Source organism: Rana temporaria, chromosome 3 (genome assembly GCF_905171775.1).
Source record: "Rana temporaria chromosome 3, aRanTem1.1, whole genome shotgun sequence".
NCBI lineage: Eukaryota > Metazoa > Chordata > Amphibia > Anura > Ranidae > Rana > Rana temporaria.
This window is the reverse complement of record NC_053491.1, coordinates 260,717,534-260,732,797: the sequence shown is the minus strand read 5'-3', so window position 1 is coordinate 260,732,797 and position 15,264 is coordinate 260,717,534. Positions and strand designations below refer to the sequence as shown.

The window sequence follows — 15,264 nt, the reverse complement described above, 5'->3', positions numbered from 1 at the left end:
GAATAATCTCTTATTCTCTGATTTCCTGGTCACTACAACTTTGTATTCCTGTTGTTTATTCAGCCATGTTCTTTTTTTCTCTGAGGTTGGATTTTCCACATATTCCCTTTCTGCATTCACTAGCTCCTCCCTAATTCTATTCTCCCACTCCTTTGACACCTTTTTTAATTTTTTCCACTTGTTAAATACATATACCCCTGAGAAAAGCATTCAGTGCATCCCACATCACTCCCCTTGTCACTGTGCCTTCATTGAACTCTATAAACTCTTTTAATTTAATAAGTACCTCATCTGAGTTCCCCATTAATTCAAACCATAAGGCCGGAATCACACTAGTGCGTTGCGTTTTTGAGCTGCGTTCCCGTTGCGAATTTCTCTAGAGGGTGTTCTGCGGATCAACTGCGGTTTAGCTGCGGATCGGGTGCGATTTAGAAGAAATAATTATCTGAGCTGCGTTTTTGGTGAGGGCCAATCATTGTTAGCTGTGTGATGATGTAGGTAATAAAAGGGAGTGACCTTTCTTGGACTCTTCCTTTTTCACGAGCATTCAGTATAGTGTGGAATTGGATTTGGATTTCAGAAGAAATGTGTGCTGCCCTGCCCATGATCATGCCTACAGTTGTTGCTGCAACAGCAGCAATCTTGCTGGAAGTTGAGAGGAGGAGAAGGAGGAGGAGAAGAAGAAGATACTGGGTTCATCCTATCATTGCAAATAGGGATGAAAGAGGGCAGTTCATGATATTATATGAAGATCTCCGTGGGCATGAGGACAAGTTTTTTAATTATACACGCATGTCAATAACCAGGTGATTTTTTATTTAATTTTGCTAAACATTTTCTTTCTCCATTGTTCCATATTAAATATTTTAATATATATATATTTTTTTTTTAAGTTTTGATGAATTGTTAGGACTAACGTACCATAGTTTGGAGCGCCAGAACACATGCTTCAGAGCAAGCATCCAGCCTGCACAAAGATTATTAATCACATTAAGGTACTTTTCCACACCTATGTGCATTTTCAAATTTATGTTGAAGCATGTAATCTTTTTTGGGTTCAACTATCCAACATCTGTAATTAGAAATGAACAACCAGACATAAGATGCCCAAAAATATATTTATTTTTTACTTTTCTCCCAAAAATAAAGAAATAGACAACATATATTTGCTTGGACTAATATAAAAAATAAAAACTTTGCCTTCAAGTTTACCTCAGGATTAAACTTTGATTCAAAATATGCACACATGCTTGTTTACTGTGGGCATAACGTAAACTTTAGAGATGTTGATATGTTTTGGGAAATAATGGTGTGTCTGAGGAGTATTGACTTGCTGAAGTAGATTCATCAATCTCGGTGCTTGAAGCATGGCTAGACTCGCCATGGTGCTGTGGCACATGTTGCTGTGGGCCATGGTGCTGTGGCCCATGGTGCTGTGGCCCATGGTGCTGTGGCACATGGTGCTGTGGCCCATGTGGCTGTGGGCCATGGTGCTGTGGCCCATGTGGCTGTGGGCCATGGTGCTGTGGCCCATGTGTCTGAGGGCCATGGTGCTGTGGCCCATGTGTCTGAGGCCCATGTTGCTGTGGCCCATGTGTCTGAGGCCCATGTTGCTGTGGCCCATGTGTCTGAGGCCCATGTTGCTGTGGCCAATGTTGCTGTGGCACATACATCCCCTGCATTTGTGTTTGTGGCATAATTGAAGGGATTGGGGATGGGATGGGATATGGAGTTCGCCTCTGTTGTACCTCATATATTGAAGTTGGCTCCTGAAAGCTTGAAGTGTAGGATGGAGGAACATAGGGGTAAGGTTGGTTTCCTGGGTCCGGGTACTGGCCTGACATTGGTAAGTGTATGTGTGTTGTTTCTTTTGTTACATATGGCCTTTCCAATGTTGGTTGCTCGCTTGGCACTGTAAATGACTGCAGAACATGTTCTACTGTGGTTCGCATTTCTAAATATCTCTCAGGTAGAACTTTTTTGATCAATGGTACAAAATTAAGCGCCAGTATTGTAGCTGGACATAAAAAAAGCATCCACCTTTCCAGCCATTTGTTGTAACATCTCTAGAAGACGCTCGCTTATGTCCATCTGCGATACTGGCGTTCGCTTACGTGCCACTTTGGCAGGCCGCGCAATGGTTGTCGGAGCTGAGGAGGGTCCAGGCATAGGCTCAGGCAATCCAGAATCAGTCTCTGGGTTTGTGACCCATAGATCTGACCCAAGTGGCATTTCAGGTATTTCCTCATTTGGATCAATGCAAACTGCTGCCACCGATTGGGCCTCAGATTGGCTCTCTGGTTGATCCTCCAGGACATCCTGTTCGTCCCAACTTGCTTCGGTCCTGTTTTTATGAAAAAAGAAAAACATTACTAATGCCAAATATATAGTCACGATACATAGATGATGTAGAGGATAACTTACTCTCTCATCTCTATGAGTGGTTTCAAGAAGGCAAGGTCCTCTGCATACATATAGGGTACTCTAGCTGGTGCCCCCGAGCCACTCCTCACTTCTCTTAGATGTTTGTTGTATTTCTTGAAGGCATCACGCATGCTTCGCCACCGATTCTTGATGTATACCACTGAAAAAAAGAGAAGATACTAATTATTTAATATTTCTTATTTGTTGAAGGTACCTAGCTACAGGAAATTCATTTGGAAGTCTCCACTATGAGTTCAAGGTTGGAAAATCAACTATATCTGGCATTGTACATGAAACATGCCTTGTTTTATGGAATGTACTAAAACCATTGGTCTTCAAAAAGCCTACAAAAGAAGATTGGTTGAAGATATCAGATGAATTCTGGGAGAGATGTAATTTTCCAAACTGTGTGGGAGCCATCGATGGCAAGCACATACGCATCCTGAGGCCATTTGATAGTGGGAGTCAGTTTTTTAATTATAAAAAATATTTTTCGTTTGTATTAATGGCAGTGGTAGATGCCAAATATAATTTCATTTATATTGATGTGGGTGCTTATGGTAGCAGCTCTGATTCTGGTGTATTTAGTTATTCCACATTTGGGACAATGATAAGGGCGAATAGTCTGGATTTACCTAACGATTCCTCCTTGCCCGGAACAAATGAGCCAGCCCTCCCATTTGTTTTTGTAGGGGACGAAGCGTTTGCCCTTGGTAAAAATCTTCTTCGACCATTCTCAAGTAGAGCGCTGAGCAATGATAAAAGAATATTTAATTATCGGCTCACTAGGGCACGTCGAGTAGTAGAGTGTGCATTTGGAATTCTTGCCAATAAATGGAGAATATTGCACACCGCCATCAATCTCAGTTTGGAGCATGCTGTCTCTGCTGTCAAAACTGCATGTGCACTGCACAACTATGTGCGAGAACGTGATGGAATTGATTATGAGGATTCCATGATGCATAACATGGAGGCGGCACAGTGGAGTTTGACTAGGGGCACTAGCAGTGGGAAATTGATTTGAGATCAATTTCTAAATTACTTTCTATCGCCAGCTGGCGAGTTACCTTGGCAGATGCAGGCAATTTAAAAACAAAAAATGTGGTGTTGTCATCAAAATATATGGCCCTTTAAATATTAAAACATAAAATACTAAGCTAAAAATGTCACTATGTGTAATTTGAATGCAGCTTGAAAAAAAAAAATAAAGTTATTTTTTTGCAGAATATTAAGGACTCCGAAGTTATTCTCTACCTGAAATTGGACAAAAACACCAAAAATTGGCTTTGTGACACTGTTATGTGTGTTCTGCTGGGTGTCATTGTACAGAGGATGATGTCGTTGTAAGACCACCATGGCCAATAACGTCAAAATAGGATGACAAATACAGATAGTCACTCCCCCAAGGATCTGCAAACATACTTGGTAAAGTGAGTTTACATATTTTGGTGATAGACACACACGCAGACTCATACAAACAATGACCAAGGGTGTGGGAATGAGTCCCGTGCCACCAGCAACACGGGGACAGGGTGCATTAGGATTTTGCTAAAACACCATGCCAAGATAGAAAACATGTGGCATGGTATGGGTTAGCAGACTTTACATGCCCTGACAGAATGCATGCTTGGATAAAGGCCTGCTCTGGATTTGTGGGGGGTACGCACTGTAGTTATTGGGGTCTACTTAGAATTATAATTTAAGAAGTTAGGGAATGAAAAAATAAATCAAACTTACCTTTGTCAGCTTTGTCAGCTTGAACTCCACTCTGGCAAAAGGCTTTTGGTAATTTCAACCCAGGTAGTTTTTTTCAAAACATTGTCCTTATATTTAGTATGCCGGGTGTCATAGATTTGTGGGTTCTCCCTGACAAGGCGGATAAGCTCCTCGGAATCCACACAGTCCTTCACCTTAGCAGTGACTTTTTTGCTCCGTTTTTTGGACATGGCTACTCACCTCAGCAGCATGAAACAGACAGAGGAGGAACTAGGAAAAGGGGGAGGTGGTGGAGGAGGAAAAAAAACTTCCATTCAAACCGCAACACACCTGCGATTTAGATGCGTACCCATAGAAGATAATGGGACTCAATTCGCACCTGAGCCGCACCGCAAGACATAAAAACCGCACGCGGTTTGGAGGCAATGCGCAGTGCGGATGCATCGCACATATGTGAACCAGCCTCATTGAAAACAATGTATTTTAAAATGTCCTGCGATTTGGATGCGGTTGAAACCACACTCAATTCGCTTAGGTGTGAACCTGGCCTAAAGGATTCATCTTCCATACCCTGAGAGGTCTTTTCCCTTCCAAGTTTACCTAGACCATCATCAGTGAGTGGTCTGACACCCTTCTAGGTTGGTATACTATATTCTTTATTATCTGGGATGCTTTCACATTGCCCAGGACCAGATCTATCCTGGAGAGTGTGGAATAGGAGCTTGAGAAGCATGAGTATTGCTACACATCTGGGTTCCTCCCTCTTCACATATCAAATAACCCAGCTTCTTGTAGGAACTGATACAGTCAACTCTCCGGGGCATTCTGCTCCCATTTTCCTGCTGGGAACCTATCCAATTTTTTATTTATAACCTCATTGAAATCTCCCACAGCTATGACTGATATCCTGGTTTTAACCATCATACATTCCATTAGTCTGTACATTACTCCGAATTTAAAAGGTGGAGGAATATACAGTAAATATTTGTGAGAACATACTCCCTATTTTTTATTACACAATGAAGAAAGATATACCGCCCCTCCTCGTCTATATTAATCTGCCTGCAAGTAAACACCATTCCCCTTCTTACCAACACAGACACACCCCTTGAATAAGAGGTGTGCACCGAGTGATATAGATATTGAAACCTCTTACTTCGAAATTGTAGTTTAGTATCCCTGATTAAGTGGGTCTCTTGCAGGCAGACCAATCCTACCTCATAAATTTCCAACACGTCAAACACTGCAGCTCTCTCAGCTGGGGTACCCAACCCTCGGACGTTCCAAGAGCCTATATTCAGAACTCCAGACTGCATTAAAAGACAACAAGAATATGCAAAAAGAGGGGGGAGAGGAAAGAAAATCCAGGCCCTCTAAAAGTCTTATACTCAGACTACGTAGCAAATTGAGAAACAAAAAAGGAGGACAAAAAGAATCCTCAGGAGGGCCCACAAAACCCTTGTAAAAAAAACTGTACTTTAATCATCCCCCTATGCCACTCAGTGTCCAAATATTCTTGTTTTCCATTGTGTGTAAAAAGTGTGAATTTTCCTTCTACATATATTTTAAGTGTTTGTTTTATCCTTAATTTTACCCTTTTCCGATAATTTGCCCCTACTATCACATGAGTTATATCTTTATTCTGACCTTTATGCATTCTCTGTACCCACCCTCTTTTTGGCATTACCACCCCCTCAACTACTCGCCCCCCTTCCTCCCTACACCTTTCTAGGTTTTTTGTGACCAGTGCATACAACCTCACACTCTCCTCACCCTCTCCCTCTCCAGTATCACTCCTCTCCCCCTACCCCCTCCCTCCCCTTCCCCCTTCCCCTGTTACCATCAAACAAATTTTATTTTGGTATATTCCCCACATATACCATAAGCTTCTCTTATTCAGTGTGTTTCTCACCCCCCTCCACTCAATATGCATTTTATTCTTCCCAGTGAACCTCAATGTGTCCTATCCTCAATCCGAATGTCCCTCATTTTATTGATAGCTGATCCTTTTTGTCCTCCAGCCATGCTGTCGCTCCCACAGGGGAGTAAAAAAAAACAGTCTCTCCTAGCATTACCATTTGTAGCCGAGCTGGATAAAGTAATGCATATGTAACATTACATTTTTGAAGTCTGCGTTTAATTTCCATAAACTCGGCCCTGCACTTCTGCAGGCCAGGAGAGAAATCGGGATACAACGAGATCTTGACGCCTTTTTAACAAATATTCCCCATCTCTCTTGCTTTACGCAACAAGGTTACTTTATCTTTATAATTTAGGAAATTCAGCAGCATTGACCTAGGGTATCCTCCTAAAGGTGGGGGCCTAAAAGGGACTCTGTGTACTCTTTCTATTGAGAACTGCTGTGAAAAAGTCTCTCTTCCAAATAACTCAATAAACCAATTCTCCGGGAATACTATAGGATTGGACCCCTCGCTCTTTTCACGGAGTCCCACCAGTCTCACATTGTCCTTGCGGAGTCTATTTTCCATTTCATCCATTTTACCAGCAAGCCTATTCATCTGATCTTTCAGTGTTTTAACTTCCTATTTTACTGAATATAGGGCCAGATCCTCAAAAGAGATACGACGGAGTAACTGCTGTTACTCCATCGTATCCCTTGTCCTAACTATGGAACTGATCCACAGAATCAGTTTTCCATAGTTAGGACGAAGATCCGGCATGTGTAATTGAATTACACTGCCGGATCTTAGGATGCAGTACCGCATCCGCCGCTGGGGGCATTTCGCATCGAAATGCCGCTTCGGGTATGCAAATTAGGACTTACGGCGATCCACGAAGCTATTATGCTTCGTTTTGTCGCCGTAAGTTTTAGTTTGCAAGTGCAAAATTAGGGCTGCTTTTACAAATGGTAAACTGTTTACACCATGTAAAAGCAGACCCTTCTTCCTCGCGCCGCGCTTTTTTTTCGATTTTGAATTTTTTTTTTGCCGCCGTATCTTTTTTTTTTCCCGACGCAACTTTATTGACCCGTCGCGATCCACAAAGCCCGACGTAACGTAATTTCGCGCTATGCCCGTCGGGAAAATGACGTCACGAGCATGCGCAGTACGGCCGGCGCGGGAGCGCGCCTCATTTAAATGGGATTCGCCCCCTGATGATGAGGAACGCCTTGCGCCGGCCCGATTTAAGTTACTCCACTAAAAATTTCTAGGTAAGTGCTTTGTGGATCGGGCACTTAGGTAGAAATTTTGATGCGGTGTAACTTAAATCGGAATATTTAAGTTAAGCCCGTTTTTTGAGGATCTGACCCAATGATCGTCCTCTATTTGGCTTATCCTCCCTTCCACCGCTGTTATTCTTTCAACCGTTTTTTGAAGTTCATGCCGTACTAAAGATAGTTCCTCTTTAATGTCTTTCATTTGGCCACATTATTCCCCTATTGTCTGTTTGCATTAATTAACTGCCATCAGTACATTGTTTAATGTCGGGGCTCCGTCTGCTAGGGGTATTGATGCTGGGGCTATCTCATCCCCCTTTACTGATGCTTTTTCTGCTGCTCCTGTGATTTTATTACCTGTGTTTTTACCTGCTACGTTTGCTATTTTTCCTTGACTCTTCCTGTCTCCTGACATTTTTACTTGGGACTGCTGTCCCCCTTTAGTTGGAGTGTGATCTGGTGTATGAGCATACTTTTCCAATTTGGCTGCTGCTACTGCAGCCTGGTTCCTCTTGTACTTATCCTTTTCCTTTGCCAAACGTAGTGATTGCGGCCCCACATTTTCCTGGCTGGCATGCTCATCCCCTCTTCTCCTTACTAACATAATGACTTTTTCAGCTAACCAACTCAGTTCTTTAGCCTTAAAAAAAAGTAGGTTCTGGGGAGAGACCGAGATCTATAAAGACATTTCTCAATGCCTAGCCCAGGGCAAAAACGTTCAGAGATTTTCAGGGGCTATAAAGGTGTAATTAAGGGATACAAACAACAGCCCGCTCTATTGTTTAGCACATGCAATCTGTCCTGGTACAACTGCTCAGCAACTATCCATATACCTAAAATCCATGCTGCAGAGGTATTTCAACTGTTATTCCATTTTAAATGTGAAAAATTAATAGTCAAACAGCAAACCGCATTTTGGAAAAGGTTTAAGTGGAAAAGGTTAATAGTCAGCAGCAAACCCGTTTTTTATGAAAGATTTAAGTGAGAAAGTCAGTAATCAACAGCAAACTGTATTTTGTTAAACATCCTCTTTAGGCTTAGGACTATTCCCCTTTTACTCACATGTCCCCTAAGATCTCACAGGGGTTTCTTCCATCCAGTTCACTGAGCTCAGCATGCCTCTTCTCCCCTTTTTCCTTCTTTTGCCCTTTAAATTCTTTTAACTCCTGTATATGAACCAGGTTCAGTGTGGCATATGCAATGTACCATATGCAAGTCCTTTACTCACGTAACCTCACAGACTCCAGCGAGACTTCTCTGTTCCAGGATACAGGATGCTGGGCACACAGCTTAGTCAAAACACTGAAGAGTTCCCTCAGCTACCAACCCTCACTTCCGCACTCCATAGCCATCCGAGATTCCTCGGTTTTCCCGTCTCCACGAACAGCTGAAGTTAGAAGCTGATTGGTTACTATGCACAGCTGCCGAGGGCCCATAGTCAATAGGCAAGAGGCTACCTTGCAGTCCCCTCCAAAAGCCCCAGTACCGTTTGGGTCTGTCATACCGCCATCTTGTGTCCTCTCCTGTCTTGCCTTAGTCTTATCCTGATAGAAAGTAAGTTCGCCCACTATAGGACCTGAATGGTTTCTAACCAGGATAATTTATTTCATTCCTTTTCAGATCACATACAGGTATATCTTGTACAGCTACTTAAATTACATTTTAAGAGGGTTTGCCCAGTTTCTACACAGAGCACTGTGCTAACTTCCTCAACTTTGAACTATTTGAATGCCTTCCTCCAGCTAACTTCCTGTACCTGCACTACCTCCACTACACATGGCACTGTACCACCCAGGGTTTCTATTTCCATTATTGCTGAGGTGCAATGACCCACCTCACTACACTTGTCAGCCCCTTCTATCATATCAGACTGGTATTCAGAACTAAAAACACCTCATACTGAGGGCAGCAATGTACCTCTGTTTGCACAATTATCATCAAAGACAACCATTTGTTTTCCAGACTTAGGCGCTAGTAGGACAATACCTGCAGAGGGAATACACACAAATAAGCGATTATCTCTCATGTCAACTGTAATGTTTTAACACCAAGTATAGGCAGACAGCAAGAGCTTGAACATGAGCCTGGTCTTTATTCAGCAGGATCCATCTTACAACTAACAGCTCCCTGCCCCCAGATCACATGACCATAACTGTTAACTGTTTCCTAACATGCATAAGGAACTAGGCATAACAATTGAACTTGAATTATAACATAAAGCATACACATCATTACAGCAACTTTCCGAAATATCGACTGTTATCGGATGCTCTGCAGACAAATGTCCTGACATTCAACATTTAACATAGTATCCAAAGTCTCTTTTCAGACTTCTTCCAGGTGAGAACTCTTCTGCCACAACTTGCCTTCCAACCTTTAGAAGTTCTTCCTGCAGGATGTGTGTACTTGATAATACGCTGCACCTCAGACTTCAGTAGCAGGAATGCTTTCTACTTCTACACGAAGAGGCCGCTGACATCTTGGACACCTTGCTCCTGTCTAAAAGTTCTCTGGTGTACTCTTATACACAGAAATACCAGTAAGCAACACAGCAGTGGACTGTGAGACCTCTTTCAGCATCAGTTATAATCTTTGTACCAACTGGTCCCAATCTCATACATATTTTTTCAGCCTGTAAAACAATTATTGGTACTTTGTGGTACTAATTCATCTGACAGAGGAGGAGACACAGAGGTATACAGTGGATTAACATTTAGGATTTAACACATTTCTTTTAACATATCTGTCAAAAGTGAACCCCAAATTCACAGTTAAAAACATCTTGGAGACCCTCATGTCGTTAAGCATGTAAAATTCTCAAGGATAGAGGAAGGTTCTTTTTTTCATGTGGTATGGTCTTGTCCCGTGTTGCAAACTTACTGGCAGGGGGTGGCGAAGGTAATTAACTCTGTGAGTAAGATAGCTGTACCCTGTGACCCTTTGCCGATGCTTCTGGGAGTGGTGGACAATCTGCCTGGTACCCCCTCAAAAAAACTGTTTATTTTTTTTTGCGGCCTTCTACGCCAGGAAGGCTATTCTGCTGAGGTGGAGGGAGGCCTCTCCTCCCACGGTGTCACAATGGAGGGCGCTAATCAACGCGGCTCTCCCTCTCTACAAATTGACATACATGGGTCGCAACTGCCCCGGAAAGTTCGATAAGGTATGGGCGGCCTGGGTGAAAGCGGAACACCTAGACTTGGATTAGGGGGGCGGTGGGCCGGGAATACCTGGTAGCCCTTTCTTGGGCGTTCTATTTCGTTGCACTGAGGGTCTCGTGGGATCTCATCATACTGCTGGCACAGGTTATAACTGTCTGAGGGTCTGATGCTGTGGAGCCTGTCCCTCTCCCCCTCCCCCTGACTCTTCCCTAGCTTGTTTTATACTCTGGGATGGGCCTGTGGACTACTTTCACTTGACATGTAGGGGACCTTGTTCCCGTTACTGATATGTCTTGCGGGGGGTGTACCGCTGGGGGGGGGGGGGTGCTGGGAGGAGATGGGACAGTATGGCCTGTTGTTTATAAGCTGGATTTGGTGTGTACTTAGGTATTGACTCTACCTCAGAGAGAATGTTTCCATGCACGATCAGTTACCTGTGGTGTTACCTTAATGTGCCTTATTTACTTGCTGTATCTGTCTTGCACTGCTGTACTCTATGGTGAATTATGTTTGCTCACTGTCTGGCAACTGTTAATTTGTCCTGTGGTTTTTTTTATCAATAAACAACTCTTTTGTTAAAAAAATTCTCAAGGATACATTTATTAAAGGGGCCACCTTTGGGAGTGCTGTAGTTGAGATGACTGTTGACTAATTTTTCACTTTTAAAGCTACATTCCACCTCTAATGTGGCAAAACATCAGCAGGCACAACGTGGGCCTTGTCACCCCCTGTAGACTTGACTTAGGCCGCGTACACACGGTCGAACATGTCCACTGAAACTGGTCCGCGGACCAATTTCGGCGGACATGTCCGACCGTGTGTACGGCCTAGCGGACAGGTTTCCAGCGGACAAAAGTTTCTTAGCAAGCTAAGAAACTTGTCCACTGGAAACATGTCCGTCGGACATGTCCGATGGTTAGTACACCTAATCGGACATGTCCACTGGTTATGACGTGTAACCAGCCTCCCCGAAATCCCGCGCATGCGTCGAATTGATTCGATGCATGCGTGGAAGCATTGCACTTCCGTGTTTGAGAACGTCGGTGCCTTCTACGTCACCGCGTTCTCTGTCCGCGGAGATTTTGGTCTGATGGTGTGTACGGGCCCTCAGACTTTTCCACTGATGCCAGGGCTGACTGCAGACACTTTATCAACACAAACCTGGCTGGCATCCTCTCTCTGGCTAGATTTGGGGTTGCCTTTTGCGCACAGGATGTTGTAGTGGTGCCATTTTGCACTAATGCTTGTGGAGCGTGATTTCAGTTTGAGACTAGCACTGCAATGGTTAATATACTGTGTCTGGTTCCAGGAGACGAATCTGGAGACGCCAATTCCTGGAGATAGACCCCTCAAAACAATGACTGTTCCCAGAAAACAGGGACAAACGGTAATCTTATCTTTTATTGATCAGTCTTTGGCAAAGTTTTCCAGAAGGCCTGGTGTTTGCCTACAGGTTCAGTGGCAAACTGTAATCTTGCACTAAAGTTTTTTGGACAGTAAATACTTGTATGTAAAATTGGCAATACTAAACTTCAGCTTTAACGGTGAATACAGCTAAACCATAGTATGTGGACTAACAACTGACTGTACATTCACTTGTTGACTCTGAAAGTATAAATAAATTACTAAACAAAACTCATAAAACAAATTATAAAATAAATACTTGCACCAATCTACATTTTAATTGACTGTACTATTCATAATACTGGCTACTGTTGCTTACTATACTTCAGGTTAAAATAATCCAAATAAAAATGGATAAAACACATGATTTTTTTGTGATTTATAGTCTGCTCTATGTATAGTAGAAGACACAACTCAGATTTTTCTGGAGCACCCAATGTCACATCCATTTACTACTTACTTGTGTCCTGTCTTATAGCTAAATAAAAACTTACCACACGAGGGAGCTCTCTGCCTGGATATTATATATAAAGCAGAATTTAGCACAATCCTCTGCAATCAGCCAATTGCAAAAGTTAAAAGGCACTTTTAAGTTACTATAAAAAGAATATAAAAGAAAAACAAAAACTACAATATTTAACAATCCCTAGCAATAAAAACATTTTACTGAAGTAAAGTTAATCTGTGCAAGCCAAGAAGCCAAGAAAATGAACCGGTGGTGAACCATGCAGAACAGGTTAAATAGGCATGGCCAGGGCCGGACTTACCATTGGCCTTGACTGGGCTCAAGCCCAGGGGCCCCACCCAATAGGGGGCCCCCTTTAAAAGAAAAAAAAAAAATTTTTTTTTTTTTTTTTTTTTTTTTTAGGGGTCCGGAGGTCCCCAGGGGCCCGGAGGCCCCCAGGGCCCCTGACGGCAACACCCCTTTTTTTTATTTATTTTTTGTAAAAAAATGTTTTTTTTTATATATTTTTTATTTTTATATATATAATATTATATATATATATATATATATATATTTTTTATTATTATTATTAAAGGGCCCAGGGGTCTCCAGGGCCCCGGATGGCAACCCCCCTTTTTTTTATTTATTTTTTGTAAAAAAATGTTTTTTTTATATATTTTTTATTTTTATATATATAATATATATATATATATATGTATATATATATATATATATATATATATATATATATGTATGTATATGTGTATATATATATATATATATATATATATATATATATATATATATTTTATTATTATTATTAAAGGGCCCAGGGGTCTCCAGGGCCCCCTGATGGCAACCCACCTTTTTTATTTTTTTATAAAAAAAATTACATTTTTTTTATATATATATATATTTTTTTTTATTAAAGGGCTCCGAGGTCCCCAGGGCCCCATGTGGCAACCCCCCCTTTTTTATTTTTTTTATAAATGTTTATTTTTTTATAAATGTTTATTTTTTTATTTTTTATTAAAAGGCCCAGAGGTTCCCAGGGGCCCAGAGGTCCCCAGGGCCCCCGGGTTTGGCAACCTCCCTTTTTTTATGTATTTTTTATAAATGTTTTTTTTTTTTATTAAAGGGCCCAGAGGTTTATTTTTTATTTTTATTAAAAGGCCCAGAGGTCCCCAGGGCCCCCGGATGGCTACATATATTTATATATATTTGTTTTCTTCTTTATTTCTTCTTTTTTTTGTAAAGGCCCCCCCGCTTCTCAATTTGCGGCAGCCCCCACGCTTCTCAATTTCAGGCGGCAGCACCCCCACCCCCCCTAGGTTCTCTGCTTCAGGGGGCCCATGCCTTAAGCTGTGCAAGGGGCCCCAAAATTCCTGATGGCGGCCCTGCGCATACCTCCCAACACGCACGGATTCTGTGGGACTTTCCCGCACAGACAGCTTCTTCCCGCAGTCCCGCAAAAGGGTTAATTTTCCCGCAGTGCAAGAGGAGGCAGCACGGAAGCAGGAGGAACCGGAGTGGTGTGTGGAGGACTGTGGCTGCTGAAGGGAAGATAGCCGAGAGCCGGGCTAATGACAGTCTGTGGCCCCGGCTGTTGGCACAGGTGAGAGGCACTCCCCCCCTCAACAACTGCAAAATCCCCCCCCCGCTCAACAACTTTAATGCGCTCCCCCCGCTCAACAACTTCAATTCCCCCCCCCCCCCCGCTCAACAACTTCGATCCCCCCCAATTCTCGGCTCCAGGGGGCCCCTTCAACACTCAAGCCCAGGGGCCCCCACCACCCTAAGTCCTGCCCTGGGCATGGCCTCATCTTGGAGCTGTGCTCTAACAAAATGGGTACCACTAGTTATGGTAGTGTTAATCAGGGCCAGATTAAGAACATCATGGGCCTGGTGCTGAGGATTTTGGTGGGGCCTTTTACAAATAATAAATAAATGTGTGGGAATGACATGAACACAGCCCAGCCAAAGCAAGTGACCAATGGCACAGAACCCAGAAGGAAGACCGAGTAAAGATGTAAACGCCCGGGCCCCGCCTGATTCATCACAGCGCAGCACTGGAGGGCTCAGTCTGAAAATTTAAGTGTACACTAATGTGCTAATATGCTGTGCATACTTGTACATTGTGGCATAACCTACCCCAGGGCCTCAAAAAAGTAGTAATGTCAGGAAATTTGACTACCGCTTTATTATCACAGGATCCCAGGAGCCTCTCATGGGGCCCCCTACTTACCCAGTGGTCCTTGGGCAGTGCCTAAGTGCATAGTTGCCAACATTTAAAAAATATTTTCAGGGACACTTTTTTATATAAGTGCTATATTTAGAGTAGCTGAGATCCCCGATTTTCCTCTATACATCACAGTAGTAATCACAAAATTAAATGAGTACTAATAATGGGGCAGAACAAATATGAGAACTGAGATTTCCTTTAGTTGAACTAACAAAAGTGTGTCTATTCTAGAGCTGGTAACATTGAGGATATTCAGTATAATTTTAAAGAACTGTTTTTGTGGGTAAGCGACATAGGGGAGGAGTATGGACGGTATATAAGTGGGAAGTATGTGCAGGTGAGGGAGAGGAATGTGGAGGGTCTAACAGTGGGCACTATGTACAGGAGAGGAGTGCAAAGGGTACCGCAAAAGGCACTATGTACAGGAGAGGAGTGTGAAGGGTATGACAATGGGCAGTATGTACAGGAAGAGTGTGGGGGTATGACAGAGGGTAGTACGTACCAGAAAGAAGTGTGGAGGGTATGATGGGGCAGTATGTACAGGAGTGGAGGGTATGACAGTGGGCAGTATGTACAGGAGAGGAATGTAGACGGTATGATAGTGGGCACTATGTATAGGAGAGGAGTGTGGAGGGTATGACAGTGAACACTATGTATAGGAGAGGAGTGTGGAGGGTATGACAGTGGGCACTATGTA

General features: G+C 42.8%; 1 protein-coding gene across 1 annotated transcript; it reads left to right on the top strand.

The window, feature by feature from the left end:
- The first annotated feature begins 349 nt into the window (after positions 1–349).
- LOC120932309 (protein ANTAGONIST OF LIKE HETEROCHROMATIN PROTEIN 1-like) lies at positions 350–3,612 on the top strand. Its single transcript, XM_040344606.1, has 3 exons — positions 350–806; positions 894–995; positions 2,635–3,612. Exons 1-3 carry the CDS (start codon positions 586–588, stop codon positions 3,446–3,448), a joined length of 1,137 nt encoding a protein of 378 aa, XP_040200540.1. The 5' UTR covers positions 350–585; the 3' UTR covers positions 3,449–3,612.
- Positions 3,613–15,264: the final 11,652 nt, after the last annotated feature.